The 15,934-nt window shown below is 43.2% G+C and overlaps 1 protein-coding gene across 1 annotated transcript in view; it reads right to left on the bottom strand.

Annotated features, from left to right (window-relative positions):
- Positions 1 to 909: 909 nt before the first annotated feature.
- Positions 910 to 15,934, bottom strand: part of LOC129834404 (protein ENTREP2-like) — a 134,598-nt gene continuing 119,573 nt past the window's right edge. The window contains exons 6-12 of the mRNA XM_055899350.1: positions 14,072 to 14,232; positions 7,308 to 7,461; positions 3,405 to 3,483; positions 2,538 to 3,236; positions 2,271 to 2,342; positions 1,724 to 2,043; positions 910 to 1,574 (exon numbers count right to left, since the gene is read on the bottom strand). Coding sequence (XP_055755325.1) covers positions 1,359 to 1,574; positions 1,724 to 2,043; positions 2,271 to 2,342; positions 2,538 to 3,236; positions 3,405 to 3,483; positions 7,308 to 7,461; positions 14,072 to 14,232 — 1,701 coding nt within the window. The 3' untranslated portion in view covers positions 910 to 1,358. The remainder of the gene's footprint in view (positions 1,575 to 1,723; positions 2,044 to 2,270; positions 2,343 to 2,537; positions 3,237 to 3,404; positions 3,484 to 7,307; positions 7,462 to 14,071; positions 14,233 to 15,934) is intronic.

Here is a 15,934-nt window from a genome sequence, read left to right as displayed (position 1 = left end):
ACTGGTTGTGTTTATGCCACAATAAAAGGTCATACATTTTAAAAGTTAAATGACAAATCTTTAGGACTAGGCCCACAGAAATCCTATTGAATTAATATGTAGTTCTATGATTTGGACCATCATTTTTTGGGGTGTGTGCACACATTGTCCCGTACTGGGAAATGTAATCTACAGTTACCCCTGGGTCCTGCATGTCACGGTGACACTCACCTGTCTCGATCATTTTTAAAAACATCTATAAGGGACTTTCTTGAGGTTCACAATCAATTTTAGATACTTTCACATGATTTGGAAATTATGCCCAAAAAAGTATAATATATATTTGTGCCAAAAATCTTAAAACGTTAGCATATGGAAACAGTACCAGGGAAATTAAACCAAAGCATGGATTGCTGTCATACCTTGTCCATAGAGTGCTTACATGGCAAGGAAACCAATATGTAATTTTGTAATTTGGGTAAACTATCCAAATAATTGATTTATTCAGTACATGAAAACGTAAGTGCAAAAGTCATTTTATGTACACTACGTCATCACGCACAGCATTTTATCCGCTAATAAGTCAGTTTGATGTAAACACCTCTGTTGGGGAAATTTGCATATTGTTTCTATGCAGATTTTTGAATATTCACCCGAAAATTTGTCGCCGGTTGGATGGCAACCTAGCTCATTCAGAATAGTTTGTCAAACCACAAGTTCTTGATATTTCGAAAGTTACAATGAACAAGGTTTTCAAAATATTACACAATTTGTGTCATTTGTACGTACAGTATTTTCATTTTTTTTTTTTTTACTATTCAGTTGCGCCATGCATCTTCTGTAAGCAAGGCTTTTGTGTCTCTCACGCCTCCTAAAATGTATGTAATGTTCAAATGACATACCATTGTTGAAAGGAGGTCGACTACAACATAGAAAGTCATATTTTATTGTAACACTGATAAGAACTGTAACACATTGAGGTAAGTTAAATAATCCAATTTTTTAAAGTTCTCTGTCCTGCAGTGGCACGCAGTATTCAGCCAATCAGAATCCACAAAGTCTGCAGGAGCTAATACCATCCCAAAACTGTCCAGTTCACAGTTTTAATACAAAGTCGTTTTTTTCCCTTTTCATAAAGTAGAGCACTAGTTTTTCATCATGTCATCTCCATTTAGTTGGCTTACAAGTGTGTTTACAGGGTTGAGACTGTTAAAAAATCCCCTGAGGGAGAAGAGAACATTCTGCTGTTTTTGATATGAGAGAGAAAAGAAGCCAATCCACTCCAGACATGACCTACTGAGTTTGTTTCTGCTAAAGTCTTGGCACAGTCTCACAGGGATAGAAATAGAGGTTGAGTCCTTGGTGGGGAGGGAGGGCAGTCAAAGGATGGTCTCTCTACACAAAAGGCTTTGAGTGCGTTCAGAGGGTGAGGGAGAGGAGTCCAGGGAAGCAGGGGGGTTGGGAGGCCCTGGTGCTGTAGGTGGACGGCGCAGGGATGAGGAAGGGGAACTCAAGGCCCCACAGCTTTTGAGGTGCAAGTCTTCATGGGCACGCTTCCTTGGGCTGCCGATGATGCGTTGTGACTGTGTCATCACCTGTGCAAAGTAACAGACACAAACAAACACATCCATCAATATCACTGACCAACAGTTTAGACCAGAATGGTCCAACAATGGTTTCATTAAGTTATCTGATCAGCTTATTTTGTATATGCATTCATACCCATGCCCATCAATAGGCGTACCTGATCTATGACATTGGCACTGAATATAGCTTCCTCCATGTGTCTCTCGTCAGACTTGATGACATACTTGATGCTGTTGACCACCTGCTGGACCTCTGGAGGTAGACTGCAGCTGGAGTGCTCCAGGAATTTGGCCACCAGGATTTTGGTGTCTTTATACGTCTTGAGGTCAGCCAGAGAGTGTGGGCGCTCGTTGGAGACCATGTGCAGAGCTCGCGGTTTGAGGCGGATGTCCACTTTCCTCCCCTCCTTCTGCTTCCTACCACTGCGGGTGCTGACTTTGGCAGCGGCGTGGAGAGGAGCTGCCACCTCTGTAGACTCTGAACACACCAAAGACACAAACATACAACAACATCCAATCAGGCAAGACTCAACATATTCAACACATTTGCACATTCTGTAGGTGAACGCTATTTTCACATACGAGTCGCTGGTCTAAATGGGTGTTTTCACCAGGGGTATGTGTAGACTGCCAGGTTAGGTGGGGAGATGTGAAAGGCGTACATAGTAGAGAGGTGGTAAAAGACTCTGGTGGGGTGGGCGTTACCTTGCTCTGGTGAAGTCTGAGGAGAATCTTCAGGAGGAGGGTTGCTTGCAGAGGGGCAGCCACAGCTGTCACCTGCAGAGGAAGATGTTAGCCTTATGGTGAACAAGTACTTATGCTAAAGTATATTATTTGCATTTCACCAAATGAAGTGATGCTAGCTGCCTATGTGGTCTGATTAACCCGGTTCATCTCAACAGTAATGACAGGATCTTTCCTAAACAACACATGGGGAGCAGTGCCGTGCCGACACAGAAGCAACTCACGTACTTCCAGATATGGAGGTACAGGAGATGGGGTCGCTGGTGGAGCGTACGATGCGAGCCAGCTTGCGATACCTCCTGCCAGACCGGAGCATGCGGGGTCGCTCTGCTGGCGCTGAGGTAGAAGGGGGCTGCGAGGCCGGGGAGGAGGAAGAGGAGGATGGGGACCACACACTGAAGCACAGCCGGGAGCCACGGGGCCGGGCAGGGGGGGACGGGGAGGGGCAGGCAGGGAGGCTCTGGGCTGCTGAGGCTACCTCTACGGAGGCTGTGGCTGCGGCTGCAGAGGGGGAGGCAGAGGGCAGGGAGGGAGGAGTAGGAGGGACAGGAAGAATCAGCTGCTTCCTACTGGCTCGTTCTCTGAGGTTTGCGTGTAGCTTTGCTCCTCCCTTGGGCTCCTCGTGCTCCAGTATGTTGACGTTCTCTATGGACCAGTCTGGAGAGCGGGGTATGGAGTCCTGGGTGTGGGAGGACTCGCTGTAGCCAGTGTCGTCGAGCCGGGCCGGGCCGCCGTGGCGGTGGGAGAAGCGGGCTCTAAGCTCTAGACTGATACAGCTTCCATCAGTGGGGGCGGTGTGCAGCGTGCCATAGGGAGAGGAGTCAGAGCCCTGCACCTCCAGGGAACAGAGATCCTCTGAGGAGCAACTGTGGTCTGGAATTTCTGCCACCTCCTCTGATACCATTAGAGAGGCACTGTCCACCGAGGCTGGGACAAGACACAGGAGAGCACAAGCATCAGCTGCACCAAATTACAGTACAGGCATAGATATCAAACATGGCTCACCCTTATGGGTGAGATACACCAGCCTGTTTACACACACAGTCAAAGTGGTGTGAGGGGTGGCTGTAGTGATAGTTATTAAGCCTTCCTTACCCTGAGTACTGAGACCAGCTGTGGTGTTTCTCTCACAGAGGCTGGACTCAGTGGCCTGCTGATCAATGCTGGTAGTGAGCTGCAGAGAGGAGCACATGGACAGACAGACAGACAGACAGACAGACAGACAGACAGACAGACAGACAGACAGACAGAAATTATTAGTTTTTACAGTTGACAAAGGAGACACACATTTCCAAAGGGATAGTGAGTGAGGGAACCAAATAATTCTGCCACTAGTGAAACCCTTGTTAAAGATGAGGAACAGGTGGGAGAGGCAGAGAATCCTTTTGGAGAACATCTGTCAGAGGCCGCTGCTTCTTCCCGACACATCTGGCAACCATGTGCTCAGTACCACACTCTGGCCAGTAGAGAGCTCTCTAAGCACACATCACCCACTCTACATCAGGAATTCCATTGGGATTTTAGAGGTGGTGAACTGTCACTATAATGTGGTTTTCTTAGGTAATTGTATGCTTATTACGTTATATGTAATGTGTGCTTTCTTTCTCGTCTCATCATGATGAGTATTTCTAAATCATAGCAGTGAATATGAAAAAGGATAATCAGGGTCTTAGAAGCATGTAATGTAATGCCGTGTAGTGTCTTTAGTACCATTTAATATAAAGTATGTTCCAATACAATACCTCAGTCTTACCAATCATAAGCTGCAGTCACCTGTACAAACGGATCATTTCGGGTCTATACCTCTATTCTAGTCAACCTGCTAGGTGAGCGACGAGTGTCTATTCAAGGGGAATCTAGATCCTTCTATTGCAGCTGCTCCCCTATGAGGCATACATCTAACAGCAGCCAGTCCCCTCAGGTGCTCGCCCTGCATCAACACTTCAAAGGCATGTACTTCAGGTGAGAAAACGCTATATTGATTTGACCTCATTCACAGAATCTTTGTTGGAAGATCATTTTCAGGAGATCTGTGCAGAGAGCTCTAAAAGATGAGGGGAAGCCTTTTGGTATTACATTTTAGAGCAAATAATATATCTTGTTCTAAAATGTTGGTGCACAATGTCTCCTAAAATATCAAAGGGACACAAAAGGCACACTTTTTGTGGAACGACGCAGCTTTGTTACAGATTGGATTCCTGTGTCTTTGTCTCCTGTGGTTTCCCTTCACTGTCATGTAAGAGACAAGATACCTTGTCTGTCTTAGGAGAGCCACAATGAATGTCATTTTTTGTGAAGCTTGCATTCAATTGCACACAACAAGCGTCCATCCCCCCCTGTCACAAGGGGATGTATCGCTGATTTAAGATGAAATCGTCAACCCTGTTACTTTATTTGGCACTTAATAGGCAATTACTATAGTATTTTTTTTATTTATTTTATTTTATTTTATTTAACCTTTATTTAACCAGGTAGGCAAATTGAGAACACGTTCTCATTTACAATTGCGACCTGGCCAAGATAAAGCAAAGCAGTTCGACACATACAACAACACATAGTTACACATGGAGTAAAAACAAACATATAGTCAATAATACAGTGAAAAAAAAAATAAGTCTATATACAATGTGAGCAAGTGAGGTGAGATAAGGGAGGTGAAGGCAAACAGATATATGTATAAATAAATAAAATATAAAAAGGCCATGGAGGCGAAGAGAGATAACCTCGAGAGATGGAAAAACATGTTTTTTATGAAGTTGAACATGTGCTCTTTATGTCAATATTAAAATTAGATTTTTTTTTTTTTACCAAGTTTGACTTCTCAAAAGATACCCAATTGGTGGAACGACCCAGCGGCATTCAACAGAAAACCAACTATATTCCTTGAAGAAGTGACATCTCACATTTTCTCCAGGTGGACAACAATAGTACCTCCATGATTGAGTTCATAGGACAAACACCAAACTGAAATCTATACCTGCTCTGATGTTCTACCAGACAAGATGTGTCTTCTGTATCTCATCTAAATTAGACTTTTTCCATCACACCTATAGTACATTCGGAAAGTATTCAGACCCTTTAACTTTTTCCACATTTCGATATGTTACAGCCTTATTCTAAAATTGATAAAATAAATTGTTTTCCAATCTACACACAATACTCCATAATGACAAAGCGAAAGCAGGTTTTTAGAAATGTTTGCACATTTACAGTATAAAAAAAGATACCTTATTTTCATAAGTATTCAGACCCTTTGCTATGAGACTCGAAATTGATCTCAGGTGTATCCTGTTTCCACTGATCATCCTCGAGATGTTTCTACAACTTGATTGGAGTCAACCTGTGGTAAATTCAATTGATTGGACATGATTTGGAATGGCACACACCTGTCTATATAAGGTCCAACAGTTGACAGTGCATGTCGGAGCAAAAACCAAGCCATGAGGTCAAAGGAGACGTCCGTAGAGCTCCGAGACAGGATTGTGTCGAGGCACAGATCTGGGGAAGGGTACCAAAAAATGTCTGCAGCATTGAAGGTCCCCAAGAACACAGTGACCTCCATCACTCTTAAATGGAAGAAGTTTGGAACCACCAAGACACTTCCTAGAGCTGGCCACCCGGGCCAAACTGAGCAATCGAGGGAGAAGGGCCTTGGTCAGGGAGGTGACCAAGAACCCGATGGTCACTCTGACAGAGCTCCAGAGTTCCTCTGTGGAGATGGCGGAACCTTCCAGAGGACAATCTCTGCAGCACTCCACCAATCAGGCCTTTATGGCCTCAGTAAAAGGCACATGACAGCCCGCTTGGAGTTTGACAAAAGGCACCTAAAGGACTCTCAGACCATGAAAAATGAGATTCTCTGGTCTGATGAAACCAAGATTGAACTCTCTCACCTGAATGCCGAGCGTGACGTCTGGAGGAAACCTGGCACCATCCCTACGATGAAGCATGGTGCTGGCAGCATAATGCTGTGGCGATGTTTTTCAGCGGCAGGGACTGGGAGACTAGTCAGGATCAAGGGAAATATGAACAGAGCAAAGTACAGCGAGATCCTTGATGAAAACCTGCTCCAGAGCACTCAGGATCTCAGACTGGGGCGAAGGTTTACCTTCCAACAGGACAACGACACTAAGCACACAACCAAGACTACGCAGGAGTGGCTTCGGGACACGTCTCTGAATGTACTTGAGGGGCCCAGCCAGAGCCCGGTTTTGAACCCGATTGAACATCCCTGCAAAGACCTGAAAATAGCTGTGCAGCGATGCTGCCCATCCAACCTGACAGAGCTTGAGAATATCTGCAGAGAAGAATGGGAGAAACTCCCCAAATACAGGTGTGCCAAGCTTGTAGTGTCATACCCAAGAAGACTCGAGGCTGTAATCGCTGCCAAAGGTGCTTCAACAAAGTACTGAGTTAAGGGTCTGAATACTTATGTAAATGTGATATCTGAAAAAAATAACTGTTTTTGCTTTGTTATTATGGGGTATTGTGTGTAGATTCCATTTTAGAATGAGGCTGTAACGTAACAAAATGTGGAAAAAGTCAAGGGGTCTGAATACTTTCTGAATGCACTGTATGTGTGTGCTGCTGTCTTAGGGGAGGCCTTATGAGGTCAGCAGTGAATTGGGTCATCTGCATAAGGAAATGTTACACATCTTTATTATGTCTCCTTTATTAGAGCCTGTGGCAGCAATTTACACAGAGAGAGAGGAGCATAAAATCCTCTCGCCTCACTAATCCTCAACCCAAATAGAAACTTTAACTGAGTCCAGCTAGCTAGCTTCTCTCTGTGTACTTCTCCTTCTCTCTTTGTGATCTTATACAACAACTTCTTCTGAAGTCAAAATGCCTTTCTTAGCACTCTCCTTTGTAGTTGTGTTCTTACAATGTGCATGTAAACAGGGACGTATTCAACAGTGAGAGGGGTTCTAAACTACTCTTACTGTGAATAGAGAACGTGTAATGTTAGAAAGAGGCTGGTATGGTAGTGATACTCACCTGACTGGCAGGGGTCTGCCCCATCCCCATCCCCATCCCCACCACAGACTCATATGACGGGGGCAACTCAGAGGGGTAGAGTGTCCCAGGGCTGTTGATGGGCACTCCATAGATGGCGCTGAACGGGGAGTGTGGAAAGTCCAGGTGTAGACTTCTGAATGTGAGAAACATTAGGGAGGAAAGGTGTGAGGAGAGAAATAATACAAATATCCTCTTCTTCCTCAATCCAGCAACACTTCATTTTAGAGTAAACAAACACATTCAATTGGTTGAGAGACACATTGTTTTTCATGTGGTGTTAATTAAAAAATATCTCACCCATGCAAGAGCCATCTTTTTTTAATTAAAACCCATTCTCCTGTGAAGTGGCAGAGTATAAAATACAACTTGAGTGTCTGAATCAATCATCCAGCGCATGATGATGTCATGACATGTTTCTGCCCTCAGCTAGGGGACTCTATAAAGGCTTCCTCTGCATGTTTCTATTTACAGCCTAATTGACAAGAACACATGGCATCTAGCCAACCAGCTGGATCAGCATGCCTTCAAAGATGTGGAAATGGAACTGATTGTCTTATACCAAGTGGAAGGAGATCAATGGCACATTTACACAAGGCCATGGATGTTACCAGTGCTCCTTAACAAAGCACTACAACATTCTGATAGTCCATACTAAGCATTGTGAGTGGCTTGGCCCAAGGGCTCCACAGAATAAATATTTAGGATCAAACTTGCTCTAGCCACTTACAAGATACCTATTTAATAAAACATATGTGTTTAGTTTCAGCTCTGCCGTCAATCACTAAAATAGAATATGATTCTTGGCGAGAACAAAACCAAATAATCAAACTAGGGAGTTGTATCAAACCTAACCTCGTCGTGAACCAGGCTTCCCTAAAACAGGAAACCTGGGGAAGTTCCATGGCAAAAATCAGCTAAAGAGGGGTGCGAACCAGGTGTAAATCACAGTGCAAAACACGCCTACACGGGAGCCCGGGTGAGATTAATCCGACCCCCTCAGTGCGTGAAGACAAAAAAAATCAATAAAACAAACACTGGTGACAAAACATTTAAGAATGTTTGCGGCACAGTGGTTTTTACAGCATTTCTCTGTTGTTTTGAGATGAGATGAAGCTGCAGCAAGAGGGGAGAAATGGTCTACAATGCTGGCCAGTTCAAGATTTCTTATTTGGACTTTTCTGGGGTGATATTTGGGTGTGCAGGGTTGCAAGAGCCCCGGGACAAGAAGTAGCTAGTCACAATGAGGTTCATTTTGAGAAAAGTCAGTTAACCTTGTAAGCTACCTAGGTATAACTAGCTACAAGCTAGTTCAATTTCTCTCAGGATTATAAAGGCAACAAAATGTTAATAAAAACAGAATATTATTGACCTAAAGGTTAGCTGTGTTAGCCCAGTATTTAGCTTATTCAGGGTCAGTGATACATAAAGCAACCATGGTACTGTCTATCTCCCTCAAACTCAACTCTGGACCTAGAAGCCAGTTCCAGGGCTTTCACTGCTTTCATTGTTCCCCTTTAATCAGGGACTAATTTAGACCTGGGACACCAGGAGGATGCAAATAATGATCAGGTTTGAAGAGAAAACCAGCAGACACCGGACCTCAAGCTAGGTGGCGAATGTTAGCTGGGCTAGGGGTTAGCGTTAAGGTCAGTGCTTAATTTGAGCCGGAACAGGATCCGGCACCTCTCCGTTCTTCTTTCCGGAACCTATTTGGCCAGATATGGTACCTCTTGTGGCATGAAAAATAATTGTAACTTTTTGCAATGTAAAAATTCGAATAAAAGCAATCAAAGTTCATTTGAGTTGCCTCTTCGTTAATTGTCCTGCTTTAATTGTTTTCCACCATTCATTTATCCCATAGGAGATTTTAGAAAGAGTTCAAATAAGGACTGTGTTTTGTGTAGACTTACGTGGCATTTTGATAACTGTGTAAATCTCTCTAGGACAAGGTGACTTTTTTATTTATTATATTTTTTACCCCTTTTTCTCCCCAATTTCATGATATCCGATTGGTAGTTACAGTCTTGTCTCATCGCTGCAACTCCCGTACGGATTCGGGAGAGGCCAAGGTCGAGAGCCATGCGTCCTCCGAAAAACCCTGCCAAGCCACACTGCATCTTGACACACTGCCCACTTAATCCGGAAGCCAGTCGCACCAATGTGTCGGAGGAAACACTGTGGTGCAACTGGTGACAGAAGTCAGTGTGCATGCGCCCGGCCCGCCACAGGAGCCGCTAGAGCGCGATGGGAAAAGGACATCCCGGCCAACCAAACCCTCTCCTAACCTGGACGACGCTGGGCCAATTGTGCACCACCTCATAGGTCTCGCGGTCACGGCCGGTTGCAACACAGCCTGGGATCAAACCCGGGTCTGTAGTGATGCCTCTAGCACTGCGATGCAGTGCCTTAGACCGCTGTGCCACTCGGGAGCCCCCTGACAAGGGGACTTTTATCAATATGTTATCCTGTATTTACTCCCCAAAAATGAAATGCTAATTAGCTGCTAATGTGGCTATCATAAAGAACTACAAATACCACGATCTGGATGAGACAGCCGAATCGAGGCAAAAAGGTAAGAATATCTGGATTAACTATCTAATGTTAGCTACATTTAGTCATGAATAAATTGGCTAAATGTTTTTAAATTAATAATTCTGTGAACTGTCTAAAGCAAGTTTTAAATTGACACAATACCTGTTAGCAAAGGTGTCAGCTAGAGGTGATGTGCACAAGCTTGCAGGGATTTGTAGTCTTGAATGATCTCTATTTTGATGCTAATTAGCATGTTAAAATCTGAGAATAAATAGAGCCAAATATATTGATAAAAGCCACCTTGTCCGAGAGAGTTTTATATGTTTATCAAAAAACATCACGCTAGGGTAAGCCTACGCGAAACACAGCCCTTATTTTAATTGTTTCTAAAATCAATGGTGGAAAAATGATTGGAACAATTTCCCTGTTTGAAACCGCTAGGTTTTATGGGTATTATGACACCTCCACTGTGGGGCTCTATTTGAGTGTCCCAGATGTACGTTTACTATGTTACGTCTAGTCTATGAGACCAGCCTGCAGCACTGGTATATGGTTTGCCTCATATATATTGTCTACTGGTATAATTTTAAATAAAGAACATATAGCTCAACATGTAAACCATGTGAAAGTTTAGCTATTCTCTGCTTCAGATGACAGATCCCCATAAGGCCAGTGGATTCAGATAGCTGATATACTGAGACAGAGTGACAATCAAATAAAACTGATTGGAGATCTTACAACTAGACAGACAAAAAAGACATGTTCATTTGAGAATACAACACAGAAACACAGACACATTAGAGACATAACCCCTTCCCCTCTTTATTGCAGGATTGTGATTCATCAACATTGACACTAGTTTATTTTTAATAATATTTTAACAATTAAAACAAGTTTAAACATTTAATCAAAAACAAAATGTCCAAATAAGCTAACTCGTATGTAAAGATTAGACATCGTAGTCTAAACAACAATAGAAAATTGAGTGATAGTAACACGTAGGCTATTATTACTAAAGCATAATTTCAGGTGAACAAAAAACTCCATACCAGCGGTGACTAACCTTGCTCAATTGATCCCTGTACTACAGGGTGAGCAGACTTCTGTTCCAGCCCAGCAATAGCACACTTGATTATCAACTCATTAGGTTTGATAAGTTGAATCAGGTGTGTTATTTCTGGGCTGAAACAGAACCCCGCACACCTAGCAGAACCCCAGCAGGGTTGGCCTTCTCCAATTCTAATAGGTTTATACATTGTGTGTGATGTTCAACTGTTTTTGTATACAACATTTGCTAACACATATAACCCAGGGCATATACAGTTGAAGTTGGAAGTTTACATACACCTTAACCAAATATATTTAAATTCAGTTTCTCACAATTCCTGACATTTAATCCTAGTATAATTCCCTGTCTTAGGTCAGTTAGGATCACCACTTTATTTTAAGAATGTGAAATGTCAGAAAAATAGTAGAGAGAATTATTAATTTCAGCTTTTATTTCTTTCATCACATTACCAGTGGGTCAGAAGTTTACATACACTCAATTAGTATTTGGTAGCATTGCCTTTAAATTGTTTAACTTGGGTCAAACGTTTCGGGTAGTCTTCCAAAAGTTTCCGACAATAAGTTGGGTGAATTTTGGCCCATTCCTTCTGACAGAGCTGGTGTAACTGAGTCAGGTTTGTAGGCCTCCTTGCTCGCACACACTTTTTCATTTCTGCCCACAAATATTCTATTGGATTGAGGTCAGGGCTTTGTGATGGCCACTCCAATACATTGACTTTGTTGTCCTTAATTCATTTTGCTACAACTTTGGAAGTATGCTTGGGGGCATTGTCCATTTGGAAGACCCATTTGCAACCAAGCTTTAACTTCCTGACTGATGTCTTGAGATGTTGCTTCAATATATCCACATAATTTCCCTACCTCATGATGCCATCTATTTTGTGAAGTACACCAGTCCCTCCTGCAGCAAAGCACCCCCACAACATGATGCTTCCACCCCCGTGCTTCACGGTTGGGATGGTGTTCTTCGGCTTGCAAGCATCCCCCTTTTTCCTCCAAACATAACGATGGACATTATGACCAAACAGTTCTATTTTTGTTTCATCAGACCAGAGGACATTTCTCCAAAAAGTACAATCTTTGTCCCCATGTGCAGTTGCAAACCGTAGTCTGGCTTTTTTATGGCAGTTTTGGAGCAGTGGCTTCTTCCTTGCTGAGCGGCCTTTCAGGTTATGTCGATATAGGACTCGTTTTACTGTGGATATAGATACTTTTGTCCTGGTTTCCTGCAGCATCTTCACAAGGTCCTTTGCTGTTGTTCTTGGATTGATTTGCACTTTTCGCATCAAAGTACGTTCATCTCTAGGAGACAGAACGCATCTCCTTCCTGAGCAGTATGACGGGTGCGTGGTCCCATGGTGTTTATATACTATTGTTTGCATACTATTGTTTGTACAGATGAAGGTGGTACCTTCAGGCATTTGGAAATTACTCCCAAGGATGAACCAGACTTGTGGAGGTCTACAATTTTTTTTTCTGAGGTCTTGGCTGATGTCGTTTGATTTTCCCATGATGTCAAGCAAAGAGGCACTGAGTTTGAAGGTAGGCCTTGAAATACATCCACAGGTACACCTCCAATTGACTCAAATGATGTCAATTAGCCTATCAGAAGCTTCTAAAGCCATGACATAATTTTCTGGAATTTTCCAAGCTGTTTAAAGGCACAGTCAACTTAGTGTATGTAAACTTCTGACCCACTAGAATTGTGATACAGGGAATTATAAATGAAAGAATCTGTCTGTAAACAATTGTTGGAAAAATTACTTGTCATGTACAATGTAGATGTCCTAACTACTTGCTAAATGACTTAAATGTAATGTAAATGTACTTGCCAAATCTATAGTTGGTTAACAAGAAATTTGTGGAGTGGTTGAAAAACAAGTTTTAATGACTCCAACTTAAGTATATGTAAACTTCTGACTTCAACTGTAGCTACCTATGTTAGCACATGTTGTATACAAAAACACTGCTAGTATACACAATTACTGTGTGAGAAGGTGTTAATGTTAGTCATTGTTTTGTAAATGTAGGCTAAAAAGTACCAGTGGCCTGGCTTTGGCCCCAAGTGAGAGCAGGTCCACTGAAGTCATGGCCCAGACACGGGTGCCGGCCCACGTAGATGGAAACAAAAAGTCTGAGCCTTTTAGGTGAAACACCCTGTCTGGAAACGCGCCATTAGTCTCTTCCTAGGCTGTTATCAACAAATGCATTTGGAAACTGTTTTTCATTTACAATGATTACATCAAGATACTGTAGTTAGGTAATAGAAAGTTATCTAGATGATGACATTTAATTCACTTTGCTAAGCAGTGTGTAAAGTTAGCTTGCTAGCTAGCAGCTCAGTTGAGTTAGCCTACAAAGTGGCCTACTAGAAGTGTAATACATAGTTTAACATTTCAAAATATATTTACTTACTTGAATAGTTTTTTGAGCCCTTATCTTTTATAATAATGGGCAATCTTCAAGATTTGTCGGTGGTAGCAAAGCACAGCCATATGGACAAATGGAGACAAGGTAGAAAGTGTGTTTGTCGAAAGAGCAGCTTAGAACGTGTTGTGACGTTTGACTTAACCAGCGTAATCCACTTTCAATTCCAACAAATATAAATCGCAGATTGTCGGCCACACTTGATCATTTGAAAACGTCCACTTGAAACTACCAAACGCAACAACTCTACAAAATGTGTCCTACCCGGACAGAAAACAGTGGCACACATAACACCCCCCCTTCTACGGGTGTGTGGGGAAGGGTTCTTAAAATGGAACAGCCAATCAAAATCTTGCAGAACTATTCATACCGTTTTTGCAATACAAAATTCCCCAGGCATGACAACAACATGATTTTGGAGGTATGGCAACGCAAGACTATATCAAACCCAATGTGACAGGTGCCAAAGGAGATGCTACAGCCAGTCATTCAAACAGGCATGTTGCTATGTTGGTCAGCCAGGTTGTTAGGAGGTTGTTAGGAGGTCAGAGTGTTGTGCTGCAGCCAGTACATCTGTACATCTATCACCGAAGTGCAGGTGTTGTGTTGCTTTGCTGTAGTACCTCAGTTCGCCCATCACCGAGGTCAAGGTGTTGTGTTGTGGTATGTTGTGTTTGTTCTGTTCTGTTGTGTTGTGTGATGTTTTTTTGCGATACCTCTGTCCGTCCATCACCGGGGTGCAGGTGTACTCTGGGGGGTAGTAGGGTGGTGGAGGGATGGGTGGGATGAACTCGTCAAAGTCAAGGGTCTGGTGCAGGATGGTGCCGCGGGGAGTCATGCAGTCAGCGCTCAGGGCTCGTGCTCTGTGTGGCATGAACTGAAACAGACAGAGAGACAGAGACATAAACCCAGCTTTTATTTCAGACACAGGAAACCGCTGTCTATTTGTCTCATTCTGAAAGCTTTATACTGGGACCATTGAATGTATCAATTTCAACAACATTCTGTAGAAAAAAGGCATCCAGAATAAGGTTATCTAGCAGACACTATGATTATTTTTGGAGACTTGGATAAGGGAACTATGCAGTAGCATGCGTCATTATCGGTGGCAAAGTCGTTAATGGCAGGGCTAATAAAGCCAGACACAATGGAGAAGTGGGAGGAAAAAACGCTTGCTAGATTAATACGTGTCAAGTGAAGGAAGCCTGCCTTGGCCTGGCCAGCACATTGTGCATTGGGTCAGTCAGGCTTTAGTAGGCAGCTAGCTTTGTTCCTGGGAGCTGAAGTCTTGTGAAATGGGAATGAAGCCAGATTGAGAGGGGCTCTGTGAGTGTACTGGGAATAGGAGGAGACAGGTCCTTTGTCATTCACCCTCCTGTGACCTTACGGCTGTACAGGCCAGTTTAATCTCTCCTGGTCTGTGTTTTTAAAACAGTACCGTGTCTCACATTCCTCCTGCTCCCAACCAGACGGCGACGTGCCATTGAGAAGTTCCCATTCAGGACGCACTGCAGTTCAGCCTGTCTACTTTGAAGTTTAAATCTGACTTTGAGAAATGTGCCCATCTGTCGCTTTGCGTCTGCCATCAATCATGTGTCATACAAGAAAAGCATTAAAAGTTTATATAGATATATTCTTTATCAGTCAAGGACAAAGACATGAAAACCTCTCATTGAAATTCTGACTGAATAGTAAAACCTTGCCCTTACCAAGCAAATGACTGTGATCTGTATCATTTTAGGTTACAAAATGTATTGTTTTGCAATTTTCTTCTCACCACAAAAGATGAAGAAACTGAACCAAATGCAAAATCAAACATATTGTCCTGCTCTTAAGCTTCTGGTCCCGTAGCTCATTGTGCCTGTGCGGTGACTGTGTAGCTGGGATCACGAGTGATGTCTTGCATTGCCACCTTGTGCTCCGAGATGAAACTAATCCTCTACTGCTCCAGTAGGCTGCAGCCTCCAATCTAGCCTCTGCAGCAGTCCCATTGCTAACCCCTACATCTGCATCAGCGCCAGGCAGTCCCAGCCCCTGCATCAGCCCCGGCTCCAGCCCCAAACTCCTGCCTCACTAATATAATTCAGCTCTATCAATCTCCCACCCTGGGCTTATCTGCCATATACCCATCTAGGAGGCCAGACAATTTACAGCTCAGCTCATAAACTGTATACAAAGCCTTCTTGTATAGAATGTTAAAACGTTATTTCTCCCCTGTAAAAAATTGCCCAGAGATATTAAAGGGGTGCAGACAACCTCCGCTGGTATCGCTAGTATCGCTTTGTTTTAATGGTGGCTATGAGGGCGCTACAGCCCACCAATCATCTGGGAAAGTCATTCTAAATGGGATGAGAGCATTGCTCTGAAGGGCAAAGGGAGCACCCCGCCACATTGATTTCCCTGATGACAGCAAAGCATTTAGGTTTTGGGCACAGTCATTGTTTCCCTTGTAATGCGAGAGGGTCGTTTTAAGGACAGCATGCCTTTTAAGGTGTACATATTACCAACTACAGTGAGGGAGAAGAATCATTATTTCCCCCTTTAAAAATCCTCTGTGATTTTTTGTGTGATGTGGAGGT

Source organism: Salvelinus fontinalis, chromosome 35 (genome assembly GCF_029448725.1).
Source record: "Salvelinus fontinalis isolate EN_2023a chromosome 35, ASM2944872v1, whole genome shotgun sequence".
NCBI lineage: Eukaryota > Metazoa > Chordata > Actinopteri > Salmoniformes > Salmonidae > Salvelinus > Salvelinus fontinalis.
Note: the sequence above shows the minus strand (reverse complement) of the source record. Positions and strands in the feature narration are given on the sequence as shown.